The sequence below is a fragment of the Ptychodera flava genome, chromosome 13 (assembly GCF_041260155.1).
Source record: "Ptychodera flava strain L36383 chromosome 13, AS_Pfla_20210202, whole genome shotgun sequence".
In the NCBI taxonomy this organism is placed as follows: Eukaryota; Metazoa; Hemichordata; class Enteropneusta; family Ptychoderidae; genus Ptychodera; species Ptychodera flava.
In genome coordinates, this window is record NC_091940.1 from 13,581,694 (window position 1) to 13,596,769 (window position 15,076).

General features: G+C 38.8%; 1 protein-coding gene across 1 annotated transcript; it reads left to right on the plus strand.

Annotated features, from left to right (window-relative positions):
* The first annotated feature begins 835 nt into the window (after window positions 1–835).
* LOC139147503 (histamine N-methyltransferase-like) lies at window positions 836–11,632 on the plus strand. Its single transcript, XM_070718617.1, has 4 exons — window positions 836–1,002; window positions 5,058–5,238; window positions 6,879–7,220; window positions 10,948–11,632. The coding sequence occupies exons 2-4, from the start codon at window positions 5,064–5,066 to the stop codon at window positions 11,301–11,303; spliced, it is 873 nt and encodes a 290-aa protein (XP_070574718.1). The 5' UTR covers window positions 836–1,002; window positions 5,058–5,063; the 3' UTR covers window positions 11,304–11,632.
* The last annotated feature ends 3,444 nt before the right edge of the window (window positions 11,633–15,076 follow it).

The window sequence follows — 15,076 nt, forward strand, 5'->3', positions numbered from 1 at the left end:
ACATCCCAGTTGGTCGCTCTCCTCGTGTTCTGGGCCAAACGTGATGGCATCTTCCCTGCTGACTGGAGCTGCAAAACGTGACCGCTCTAGTGTTTTTGTGAGGGTGAATGCTGCCTCCTCCGCTATTTCCTCGTTTGCATCTGCTTTATCATATCGTGAAACAAAATGTTCGATATTGCTGTCATAGTCGGAAATATCGTAATATTGAGCAGCGTCCACGTCTACACTCGAGGAGCCAAGTATAACTGGGAATTTTGACTAGGGCAGTGCACGTGGTGAGAACTTCATGAACAATTAATTGATTTGAGCACGGTCCGAGGGACCGTGATTTTAGTCAATCACATATGAGTCTCTAAGCATATGAAACTCATTTAAGCCAATACCTGCGTTTGCCAGGGACGATTAGATAAAAAAAAGAAGACGGGAGCGTGTATAAACGAACCAGTCAGAAAACAGTTTCCTCCCACACAGATTTGTGTTGAGTAGTTGGTTCAAATTCACAAATTTACGAAAGTTTCGCCAGAAGTTGTCAGTGAGTAGTGCAAACACACTGCCACGCGCGCTGGTAAGCTTAAATTTTGCAAATCCGAAAAGTTTTTTTGAAAAAAAGTGTCTAAACTTGGCCCACAAGTGCTCCATTTGATTGTCTCATTTGATTGTACAATTCACTATTACGTTTCGGTTGTAAAGTTATGATGTTACGATACTGTGAGTTGTTAATATTATTATGCATATTCACAGGTATCTAAACAACTGTGCATTTGTGGTCAGTCACGTGGTTCGGCCCGACCAATTGAAATGCGACAGACAGGGTATAGTAATATCGGAACTGCTGAGCTCTGGCAAACATGTTTGAAAACGACTGGCATTGTCATGGGCTTTGAGGCACTATATAAAGACTCTTGATAGTGTCATAACGAGTCATTTCTTTGGCGGAGCAGCATATGAATTCTTTTGTTAGTGTCTGGTACTGTTAGTACGAAATAGCTGTGCAATTGCGACGTAAGTATACTACAGAAATTCTTGATTTTGATTCCAGAATGGTTTGAAAATGAGGGGAAAAAATAATTTTATTTTTATTTTTATTGTTGATTTTATCTTCTCGATTTCATTTGTGAAGCTTCCTTGACGAAAGCGAGACTAAAAGTCTAATCTCTAAGGCGCCTATTACTTGAATATCTTCATGTCTGTGTCAGTCCCGTTGATAATCGGGTAAGTTCTGGAACCATCTCTCTGCTTCGTCCGATAAGTACAGGCAAAAGCTTTAGAGTGTTTCTCATCTCAGCAGTATTGAACAGCCGCAAAGTAGCGTAGCGCTGCCACCATCGTTGGGCATTCTCATTTTTACGGCCGCGAAAGATGCCCGATCTCAAGCGATCGACGTTTCCAGGGGCGATGTCCTGTATTTTTGCTATCTCTGCCTTGACAACTTGCTGCCATTGAACCAGGATTTCCGCTTTTTCTGTGGCTGCATCCTCGTGGTGTAAATTCTACCGCTCAGTGTTAACTTTTCCTACTAGAGCTTGTTCTGTATGTCGGATTCCGTCACCAGGTACAACAGTTCACTTCTGGATATTGCCATGCGAGATGTTGTCCATTGCGACAAGTTTACTGGGCGATGTTTCCACAGCGTTTTCAGTTGTATGTGTTACCACTTTCTTTCAAAAAATATTCTAAGCATACCTAGCGACATTCTTAGTTGCACCTCAGTCTTTTCCGTCGATGAGCTATTCAAGTTCCTACGCTGTTGGAATGTTGGAAAATGTTGGAAAATCTGTTTTAGAGAATGTGTCGTCACGTATCCCGGACGCACATCACGTTCCAGTCGCCCGCCATTGTTGCAAAGCTGCAGGCGACACTACGGTCACGTGACCAGACACTTTTCCAAATTTGGTCAGGACTATTTCCCTAGGGAAATAGCTTTTCAAAAAATACCCTCTGACGTCACTTTTGTCGATCCGATGGGGACTAGACGTATCTATTTTCTCGTCACGTGACATATTCTAGCGAATCGCGACACGGAATGAGCATGTGGCGTGTTATAATCTGCACTATAACATTGCCCTATACCATGTTTTGCAGAGAAAATACTGTCTTTCACCCTATGTCGTCGTGAAAATACTATAGGGTTATTCACAAAATACGGCCCTGTATGGACTCGGGCTCAGTGAGTGACGTATTGGACTCGCCTTCGGCTCGTCCAATACGTCACTCACTGAGCCAGAGTCCATACAGGACCGTATTTTGTGTATAACCCTATTATTATACACCTCCCTCCATTAATCGTCCGTATAAACTAATTCTATGGTAAATTTTGAAGGATGCGGCACGCGCGATATGAGTGGAACGCGCGCGATTGTTGAAATAAAATTGCTACAAACCCCTGAAAATTGCGCGTTGCGCGTCTCCCGTATTCGGGACTCCGCGTACTATACAAAATACGGAAAGTTATTGGACGGTCAAACTCCCAAAGGTTACGGCAGTAGGTGTATAATAATATCTTTTACTATTCTTAGTGAAAATGATCCTTCACTCTACGCTGCATGAGAATACAGTTCCTGATCCACATTCTGCACAAATGACAACTGTTTAGAATCCATAGACCACAGGGACTGTATGTGCGGTGGATAAAGGGACTTTGCATATAGACAAAGCAACTATGATTGTTCATTCTCTCTGAATAATGTAAATGGAACAATGATTACTTTGTCTATGGATCCTAAAAACACGAAGGCTAAATGCTTTGTCAAAGCACAACAAAGCAAAATTCAAAAACGGAAGGAATGGAGCCTTTCGCATTCAATGATTTCCCGTGAAGGATGTATAAATATGCATGGCGATCAACAACAAATAGAGAGCAGAGTAATCACATTCCTTCCGGACTATTGTTGAAACAAAGTTGGAAGTTCGCCATCTATACTGGCTATTGTTGAAAGTACAAAAAATGATTTTCTTTCTATGTCAGTAACAAATGTAATCCTTATGAATCATGGTGCTGCACATCATATACGGAAACAGTGTAAATAACAGGCAAGGCGTCCTTTGGTTTTCTTATGAATTGTGGTCAACAGTGAGCCGAGTATGCCAGGGTCTGCCCCAGTGCGAATGAGTAACGTGGGGTAACTCAGTTTGCCTAACCCTGTATGTCATTACAGTGTTTAAACATATGGTTTTTTTACATGTCCGTCCCGAGGGGTGGGGGCGGGAGTAGGAGTGTTTTGATCTCAGCACAGGTTTCTTCTTACTATTGTTTACCGACAAAAATTACCGACAAAAATTTATGCTTCCCATCTTTTGGTGTCTTGGTCTTATGTTAGCACTGGTTTTGTACAGATTTCTCCGAGTCCTTCTCCTACACTGTTTCATGTACTTGTCCTGTGGCAATCTTACGCGAAGTTTTATCACTGTGTAGACCACAGGGGCACGAGAATTGCCAACTGAAATATGAGAAAGAATAAAAAATACTGTGTACGAGCCTTTTTTCCTTGTTCTCTCTCTTCTTGCCCTATGTTTCCTCGCTTTGTGCATTGAGTCCTGACGGTTCAGTGTAAGATAAATAATTCAGTTTAGTCACATATTTTTTTCATTTAGTCTTTACTGTTCGAAGTTATGCTTTTGTATTATTTATGATGATATGTGAAAATTTATAAAATCAAGCATGGTAACCCTATATTTCCTCTTTAATATTTGATTATTCTCATATACCATAATTAAAAATATCCCTGATAACTTTTCGAGTCTCCTTGTCTTCCATGTGTTGATCTGTGGCCTGATCTTGGGTACAAGTATGTGTCACTGTCATGAGCGTTATTTGACCCAAACTCCTCTTCAACTACCATGTACATCAGAGTCAGAGCTTTCTCTGTCACTGCCGGTATGCAATGACAGTGACACTGCTGTAGCAGCTAGGTACCTGATAGTGACATTGTCCGCAGGCAGTAGCTGTATTAACTTTGATAATTTTGACAATATTTTTGTTCAGTTTATACATTACATTCTTGTTCTACTTCCTTCAACGTGTTGAACTGTCCAGTATTCAGCTTGCTAACACAGCCTGTGTATGTGTACCATAATTTTTTTTATGACTGACAACTGACTGTCAGTCTGGGCTCTATTTAAATTATCACCTAATATATATTTGTATATACAGGTTTTGTTGACAAACTGAATATTGTGTGTTTGAGGATGCTTTAGGGAAACAGCAAGAAACTATAGTTGGTATATTGCACAGAAATATTGCAAAAATCATCAATGGTTGCAGTTTCTGCCCTATTACTAGGCTCAAGTTTGGTATTTTACGACAAATCATACATATTTAGATTTTTCAAGATTAAGGTCATGAAATGTGACAAAATGATTCTAGATTTTGTTAAACTATAACAAACATTACCACAATTGGGTGTCATAAAAATGGTATTCATTTGTCATTGAATTACCTACAAAAACTTGGAATTTCAAAATGTAAATCGTAAAAGTGAACCAAAAAATTTTCAAGTCCCCCTATACAAGCAGAGCAAAATTTTCAAAGTCCCCCTCTACTTACCAAAAAACTTTTCGAATACACCTGAATTCCTCCAGCCCCACTAACCGTTTTTTTAACGCATGCCTTACTTGAAGTTACAACCGGGTGAGAAGAAAATTACCAACTAATTATCATATAATATATAAAAGTTTATAAGGAATGACGAGTTTACATTAAAGGTATACAGTCACCTGTAATCTAAATATGCCCATACATGGTCAAAGGGGCGTTCCTTGGTATTCGGAATGCCCGTGTGAGGGTGCTGTTTTTATAAAGCGGCCACCTGCTTAAAATCTGTGATTGGTAAGATTTTCTCTTTCCATGGTAACTGTGGTAAAATTGGAACAGGTGACAGTGTACCTTTAATTGCACGCAAATAACTACTGCATATATAACATGTAGTAAAAAGGAATGTGTACGAATGCGGAGTAAAATGGGCAAACGCTTGATAGTACATATATGTAACATCATTTATTAACAAACGGTGTTATCCATGAAAATTTTGAGCCGATATTTTGTTTCATAATTCTTCCAGGATACCATGGCACAAACAGTCAAATCTCTTATGGACTATCCGAGCGAGTATCTCGAGAGAATCAATTTAGTACACCAGAAAGGATATCACACAACTGACGATAATCGACTGTTGATCTACAAAGACACATTTAAGGAGTTGATGGTTCGCCAGGATTCCACTCTCTGTGTCCTATTAGTCGGTAAGATTCCATGGACCCCAGTCTCTCCACCTAAGGCTGGGTGGAGGGACTGTGCATGAGCCTTCAATTCTCTAGCATAAGCTCATTTTTACACGATAGTCACTCGTATACTAAAGCACATGATAGTGAAAACACGTATTACTGTACAAATGGATACTAAACATGTACATACGTACACATATATTTAAAAATGCATACAAACGTAATTAGGAACATACACGCACGCATGATGATGTATACATGCATGCATGCACGCGCGCACACACACGCGCGCTCGCATATACATACGTACATACACATACATACATACATACATACATACATACATACATACATACATACATACATACATACATACATACATACATACATACATACATACGTACGTACGTATACGTACGTACGTCGTATGTAAGTACGTATGTACGTACATACGATAGTAACAAACGTAAACAACTCTTAACAAATTATATCACGTGTGTTTGAAAGGTTTGAAATGTAATTGTTAGTTTGACTTTTATCAGATATTTTAGACACTTTTTTGAAAAAATATCCGGATTTGCAAAATTTTTACAGTGCGCGCAATACTCACTGACCCGTTGTCGTTCGCGTGGGAAATTTTCGTAAATTTTGACAGTTTTTGGGTTCGTTGATAATATAATGGAAATAACAGACTCCGCGCTAACCATTAACGTTTATTTATGGGCGCGGGCGTGAGGAAAGCCAATATTTGACTTTCCTCTCGCCCATTCCCATAAATAAACGTTAATGGTCAGCGCGTCGCCTGCTATTTCTATATTTGTGGTCGGTCAAATGGTTCATCTCGACTAATTATAATGCGACGGACAGGGCATGGTAATATAATGCGGGTTATATCACAGACAAATAGTATAGACAGCCTTTTGTTCCATGGTCGTGTCGGTAGACTATTGGCTTTTCATATTAAAATGAGCTTCAAAGGTGTTAAACTTTTTGGAGGCTTTGTTTTTTGTTGATAATTGCACGAGATTATGCGAAAAATACGACGAGATGGCATCGTACTTCCAGTCGCGTAGCAATCATAGTTACTTTGTGAGCTCTCAGGCCAGAAACACTGCTTCACGCCAATCAAAACATAACACGCCAGCAGTTTCATAAACATGTCCTTCCTTGACGCACGTGTAAAAGACGGTATGACTGACCGTAAACCATTGAGTAAAACCAGACAGTATCGATAAAAGATTTTCAAATTTGGTTCAAACACACTCATTATATATTCATGAAAATATGAGAGGAATTTTTAAAACGGTAAAACTCACTTTACTGAAGCTCAAAACACTCCCGTTTTCGCCAGCACGACAATTCCGCTCGGCACCACACGACAACAATAACACAAACTTTGCCGAACATACTTTCGCTTAACAGTCGGCGAAAATCCGAAGATTACCGAAGGATGCATGGTCGGCACTCTTCGGAAAAGAGAGGCGAGAGCAACCTGAGGCAAGGCGAACATGGATGGGTTACGTAACCGCTTCACACCTTAAACAATACCCGTTGCCACTCTGTTTATGTTTCTCTGTGGTTATATGTACGTGGTACCATTCTATAAAACACTACAATTTGCTTTCATGGGTAAACTTTGTTGTCTTTTAAATTGACAGGATCCGCCGAAAGCAACTTTATTGATGCCTTAAGCTTACTGGGAAAGAACCAACCTATCCACTTCGTCATACAGCAATCTTCTGAAAAGGCCATTAATGAATTCAAGGACCTAGCGGAGTCGAAGCGGGATCAAGGCCTATGGAAGACTGTTACTTTTGATTTCCAGGAACTTACGTTGGACGCATACCTACTCGAGGCAAAGGTAGCCGAGAAGCAGATACATTTCGATATCATCCACTGTTATCACAGCGCCTACTTTTTTCCTGAGCCGGGACAAGTTTTTGTAGACCTCTACAATCTTCTCAATGAGAGAGGAATTCTGCTAAATACGATGTGTGCCGGTAAGTACATATTGGGGGGAGTTCTTTTATATCCGACGTCAGCTGAAACCAGGACTCGCAAATATTTAACAATAAACAGGTAATTAGTTATTGAGAACACTGGTGGTGAATACAGCAGAGAGGGCCTTAATTCCTCGCTTTAGAGAGAAAATCGAATTGTAAGTAAAACGCGGTAAAACCTCGCTTTCATTTCCCAAACAGTGGGAAAGGTAACACAGAACTATTGTATCGAAGTGAGAATAAACAAAAACGTCATTTGCTAAAAAATTCTCCGCTGTTATACGCTGAAACCAATCCTGTTTTCGATGATGTGCGCACGGTGACGTCAAACGACTTTAGAAACCTTTTTAAATATCAAGCAAAATATGAAGCGCCCGAATATATAACAAAAACACTCAGCGATTTCATTCTTTCACGACAATACATGCACAGATGAAGAAATAAACAACGACAGACAAACACATTTTTTTTTCACCACAATTTTCACATGTAGGGGTTTAGGCTCGACCAGCTACCAGCTATATCCTGTTTCCCCTATACAAAGATCTAGACTTTTCTAACTTATTTGTTCCTACCTTTGATACTGTATTCTGATACTGTATTTTACTTTCCTGGTACACATATGTGCGTATACAGTGTTGCAGCCAGTGCACCGCTACTATTTTTGGGGGGCCATTTTGCATATTTTGGGGCTAACAAAAATTGTGCGCGGGTACAAAACACGCACACTCGCACGCACATTTTGTGTGATTATTATTAGAACATATATTTATCATAACATTTAGATTTCCCTCGAGGGTCTATGTATATCTTTACCATACTAACTGTGCCATACTGGTTTCAAGTTCAAATCAACTGTATCAATGTCCACTGACAGATCACAGTCCCGTACTGTGGACAGATCAACTAGTCTGATCACGGTCCCTCCACAAACCATGGTCTGATGAACAAAGTCACCGTTGATGACTATGTTTTTGTTTGTTTATGCGACTTTCTTTTACTTGTCTCATTCATATGGAGTGCATCCCTAAATGCAGATTGGTTTATGGGGACCCCTCGGGCTGAGATCAGTAACAGTAGTCTTTCAGCGTCTAGGCGCTTAACGAGTGTTTGTTTTGATTTTGTTTTGAACTGAAAATCCACGCTCACAATCGGCGGTCTGAACAGGCAAAACGAGGGCAATTTTAGCCAGCTTGAAAAAGTTTAGGAATTGATCCCGATGGTACGCACACAGCAACTTCCATAAGTCAGTAGTGTCCCGGGGAAACCTCTCATTCAGGTTTTGCAGAATGTTTTCAATAAATCCACTTCTGATATTCCTGAAATGTGCAAAGGCATTAGGTGTTGCGCTGATAGCATGGCCATGGCCAGGGACCAAAAACTTGCCTTCGGACGTCTTCATTCCTTTGAAATCTGAAAAGAATTTGCCATCTTGTGTAGCCAAGTCTTGAACTTGACTAACGGCTGTCTTTACGGGAACCTGTACAATCTCGACATCGATGCCAGCGCAGTACTGCCACTGAAATACCATACTCAGGTTTGCCAGGGATAACGTCCATGAGTAGAGATGTGTCGTAGCGACAAATTCGAACTGTCATCGTTTTCACAAGACCCTTACGGAAATGTCTGTACTTTCATCGGACAGCACACTAACAAATTCACTTTACCTTGTAGTTGCTTTTGTATATCATTAGCAATCACTGTTCCGATGGCATCCTGCATCTCTTCGGCAATTTGTCGGGAGGTGTAACTTGTATTCTGTCCGATCCGCAACTTATCCACTGTTTGAACGCCTTGCGGGAGTGATTCATATTTTCTTGTGGCAATGTCCTCCTTTGCCAACCAATAAACCGACTGCATTGCCGATATAAATCCTTAATCAATTTCTGACAGAGCTCGATTGACGGTGGTGTCGAAACTTCTATACGCAATGCGACTTCTTCAATGCCTTGCAACTTGATCACACACAATATGGCGGTGTGAACGCATTTTGCTTGCCACTTTCAAGAGAAATCTTGCAATGCATATGTTTCTTTGAACTGTTATATTCCAATCAGATAGAATACTTGTCATCTTTCCTCCAAAACTCTTGAAACTTTCGTTCCGTTGTTTCTTTTTCTTCCACTCTGGTGGATTACACTGTGTATCACAATCAGATCGCGTCGAATTTGAATCACCATCACCAATAGCAACAGACGGCTTTTTGATCGTCATGGTGATTGCGATCGGTTGACAAACTCCGAGTTGGATTCGAGAAAAATGATGTATTTCGATTGTGACGTCCTGCCATATTGAACTTGCCAACTTTAATGCGTGGCTATAGAATGGAATTTTCCGCGAACGAAAACAATGCATCAGTTGTCAATCAAATTTGTATCATTTTGTAAAATATTGATTTCACAAAACAACGTCAAGCGGCCGGACTACGATTGAATACCGCGCAAGTAATTGTAGCAGTATGCCGTATCTGCCGCCAATCAGAGCTCTGTAGGACTACAAATCAAAGCAAATTATAATATCAAGTGTAGCGTTTTAATTACATCTGATAGTTCCGAAAGTACGTAAATAAAAGCCTCAAAAGAATAATGCAAATCAAAGGTCGCCGTCAGAGTCAGATATTGCTTGCAGACAACACCCAACACAGTGGCTCATCAGTGCGAGCAAGGTGACCCGCAGGATGCGAGAATGCGGAACACCGGGTCACGTTTACGGGACATTGTCACAAGGGCGCGTCCTGGCTGCAACACTGAGCAAGATTCGTCAATTTTGATCAAGTCAATTCATATACATATCCCTAATTATGAAAGTCCGTTAAATATGCATATTAGCAGATAACTTGCACGTGACGTCACCCTTTAATATCTCACAAGGCTGATATATTCTAGCGTGATCAATATTTTAAGCTTATCTCGTCAAATTTTGTACGGACGTTCTCAATGTTTGTTTTTTCTACAATCATGAATTATGCAAATAAGCAAAAAATATGCGGGCCATACCCATCACAAACTAATTAGAAGTTGACACTCCCAAACACAATCTCTGTATCTGGTTAAATAGCAATCCTATATCAGCCGTTCTTGAGACATCGCGCCAAGAGACAGACACACACTCAGACAGACACACACTATCAGACACAGACAGATACGTGACGTGACAAATTTAGCCCACGGATGTAAATTCATGAGTTAAAAACCATGTTTTGTTCCGACTGTGTATGAAGAGTTTTAAACGCCAACAGCGATGCATTTCGGGATAGCCGGGAAAAGTTCTTTCAAGCTACCTTTTCGAGAGCTGAAGCTGAATGGTTTTAACGTAAACTTCAAATGCCAGGCAAATGAGTGGGATAAGAGTTGAATAATCCGCATAACTACAAAAGGTTCCACAGGCGTCTTAACTTGTGTCACAGGTAGATCTCTGGTTCAGTACGCATTTCCATGTCAAACTACTGCCCCCTCCCCCACCAATCTCTGCTATACGAGTCGTCTTCATTTCTTATATGAGTAGGAAACATTCAACACAATAACATTTATTTTCATACATTCGATCAGTACTGTAACGCCACATTCGTGTTACCCAGTATAAACGAATCAATTAAAATTCCATAGTTCAAATATTCAAGATGAAATTTGATCGCTCAAGATGTAAAAAATTGAGCTCCTAAAATAATTCAGAAAACCACAACTGACTCTGTTTAAACTGATAGTCTTGTTTTCTGTACTAACGCCAGGTCCTTGGGAGCGACTCTACATAAAAGTGGCGGAGTATTTTCCCTCCCTGGTGCATGAGCTATACGGCTCCCCCCATCTTCAGGGCATACTTCGACAACGAATTCCAGGTGTGGAGATGCGGGTGGCGACCAGAGAGCTGAGTGTAGACATAGAAGAGTGCTTCCAAAAGAATTCGAAAGTTGGTAATATGCTTCTCGATTTCCTGGTCCAGGGGCTGAATTTCAGGCAGAATGCTCAAGAAGACGTTGCTGATAAAATTATCGAATTCATCGAAGAGAAATGCTGCCGCATAGTGAATGGTAAGCGCTGTTTCATAGCCGACGAAGAGGACGTCTACATTTTGAAAAAGAAGTAATTTAAGTAGTCGGATGGAAAATTGTCGGTAATCAGAAATGCTTCTGCTAATGCGTTTTAAATTATGCACGAGAACAATAAGCTATTCCATATAGGCATTGCAATTTTAGTGATGCTATGATCAAACATGGTGACCATTTGTGTGTCCGCTATTATTTATGTGTCACGTCGTTTGTCACTGATTTTGTTCAAAGTTATGATGTAAGTATAACATATATCATACCTTTCCTGTAATCCGTTCTCTTTTGTGTGAAATTATACTCACCTTTCTTTTGATAGGGAATTTGGCAAATAAAATATAATAAACCATTGGATCCATATTCACTTCAATTTAGTTGATTATTTTTTTTTCAAATTCTTGAACAATCAGTCAGTTGAAAATATCCAAGCCATTTTCTTTCAAAAATGGGCACGAGTAGCGAACTTGCTAAATGCATGGACGAAACGAAACGAAAGGAACGATACACGCCCTATGATTGGCTAGACGCTGCAATGTTCGTTATTTTCGTAAGCAATCCTTTGTTCTGATTGGCTGAACGAAAACGACGACAGAGTTTTCGTTCCTTTCGTTCACATTCTTTTTCTTGCTTGGCTGAACGAAAGTGACGAAAGATTTGCATATTTTTTTTCTAATTGACTGCATGGAAAGAACGAGCTATTGTCGTTCCTCAAAATGTTTGCGCCTCGCTCTCATTATATATTCACCATGTTATAACTCCCGTCTTTGAAATACAAGGAATAACAGTGAACACAGATTGAACAGAGTTCATTCACCGTATCCTCCATTCAACACGCCTCCTGAACGGTTTTGAAAGGCCGACAAATTTGCATTTTCATTCCTTTATATCTTTTTTCCGAATTGGTTAAAACAGAGACTTCCGCCCTGTCATTTAGTATGTCGCGTTATTTTCGTCTCAAATATGGAATGGGGCAACAGTCGGGCGTGCTGCAATGAATGAGTGTTATAACAATACAAGTTTCACGCTCATTGTTAGGCCCGCCACACACTTCCCGAAACAACACGCCCGGACTCATTTCAACACACACAGTCATGGGGAGTCTTAGCAGTGTACGTGGTTCTACGACTGCGATCGCACTTTTTTCAGGTACACATTGGTGGAATCTCAGTCGTTAAATCTAAACAGATCTGAACGTAACTGTTAGTCCGTGGGCTAGAGGGGGTCTACGTGCACCCCTCCCACAGGATAACAAACCTGTATTTTTCAGAACCCTTGGGATCCCTAGAATACGAAATTGAATTTTAACAGAAAAAATATAGGGACGCAATAGCTGTTATGGTCATGTTTTGAAGGGTACTGCAAAATCACGATTTTCCAAGCCAAATGCATTTTCGTCAAATCTGTCTTCTTGTAAGTCATGTGCTGAGCTCATTTTTGAACATAACCTCACTTGTTTGGTATCATTAGAAAGCGAATTTATTCCTCTTTAAGATGACATATTGCACTATGCAATATCTTCTACAGTTTTTGTCAAATATAACCAAAACTTACCCCTTACCCCAAAATTTAACAATACAAATTACAGAAAATCTCAAATTCTACCAATTTTTTAGCTAGGCATAATAAAAAATGCAATGCTTTGTCTGAAATCTGTTTTATTTGATACAGGGACATGTCAGAACTATGAAATAGACTTTTAACAGAAAAAATATTGGGAATCTACAGCTGTAACAGTCATATTTTGAAGGGTACCGCAAAATCATAGTGTAGCAGATTTGCATGCATTTTTGTTAAATTTGTCTTCCTATAAGTTATCTGCTGAGCTTGTTTTTGAATATAACCTAGCTTGTTAGGTATCATTAGAAAGATAATTTACTAATCTTTAGAATGACATATTGTAACATGCAATATCTTCTATACTTTTCATGATATATAACCAAAACTTACCCCATACCCCAAAGTTTACATTGAAAATTTCAGTCATAGCTAAGACAAAATTCTACCATTTTTTTAGCTTGACACAAAAAATCTGGCCGTTTTTGCTATTAAATCTATTTTATTTGTTACAGGGACATGTCAGAACTATGAAATAGACTTTTAACAGAAAAAATATTGAGAATCTACATCTGTAACAGTCATATTTTGAAGGGTACCGCAAAATCATAGTGTTGCAGATTTGCATGCATTTTTGTTAAATTTGTCTTCTTATAAGTTATCTGCTGAGCTTGTTTTTGAATATAACCTGGTTTGTTAGGTATCATTTGAAAGATAATTCACCAATCTTTAGAATGACATATTGTAACATGCAATGTCATCTATAGTTTTCATGATATATAACCAAAACTTACCCCATACCCCAAAGTTTACATTGAAAATTTCAGTCATAGCTAAAACCAAATTCTACCATTTTTTTAGCTTGACACAAAAATCTGGCCGTTTTTGCTATTAAATCTATTTTATTTGTTACAGGAACATGTAAGAAATATGAAATAGACTTTAAACAGAAAGAATATTGGGATTCTATGGCTGTAACAGGCATATTCTGTGGAGTACTGCAAAATCGCAGCAGTGCAGACTCATATGTGTTTTGTTAACTTTGTCCCATTGTAGGTCATCTGCTGCGCTTATTTTATCACATAACCATGTTTATTTGGTACCATTGAAAAGCTAATTTGCTACGTTTTAAAATGACATATTGTTATATGCCATATCTTATAAGTTTTCATGGCATATGACGAAAACTTACCCCATACCACAAAGTTTATATCGGAAATTACTTTCGTAGCTATCGTCAAATTCTACCAATTTTCTAGCTAGACATAACAAATAAGGCAATGCTTTATATGAAATCTTTTTATTTGGTATGGGGGAATGTCAGAAATATGAAATAGACTTTTAACAGAAAATATATTGGGACTCTACAACTGTAACAGTCATATTTTGAAGGGTCTCGCAAAATCACAGTATTGCCAACTCGCTTGCTTTTTTGTTAAATCTGTCTTCTTAAAAGTCATCTGCTGAGCTTGATTGTTGACATAACCTGGCTTGTTAGGTATCAATAGAAAGGTAATTTACTAGTTTTTAAAATGACATATTGTAATATGCAATGTCTTGTTTAGGTTTCATGAAATAGGACCAAAGCTTACCCCATACCCCAAGGTTTACACAGCAAATTACTGCAAATCTGAAACTCTACCATTTTTTACAATTTAATTACTTTATATACCAAAGGCAATGCTTGTATGCAATGTATGAAATATGTGTTTTTGTTAATAAAGTATGTTAAAAATATGAAATTAACTTTTAACAGGAACATAATATGATTTTGTAGCCTTTTGGATCATATTTGGAAGGGTACCCAGGTATCAGGGCAAATTTGCCGAAACACATACATTTGCAATATATGGGTTTCCCCTCCAAAAATGATCCAAATGGCTACTAAATTGTATCATCTTCCTGTTAAAAATTTATTTTATACTTGTGACATACTTTTGTAACAAATAAATCAGATTTTAAACAAGAATTGCCTTTTGTATTATGTGCAGCAAAAAATGGTAGAATTTAAGATAAGCTGTAATTTGCGATTTGAACTTTTTGGGGATTGGGTAAAGTTTGACCATATTCCAGGAAAACTATGAATGACATTGTATATTACAATATGTCATCTTAAAGAAGAATAAATTTCCCTACTAATGATACCTCACAAGCCAGGTCGTGTCACAAAATAAGTTCAGCAGATGACTTACAAGAAGAAGAATTTAACAAAAAAGGTGCCAGTTTGCGGTACTGCGATTTTGCATTTCCCTTCAAAATA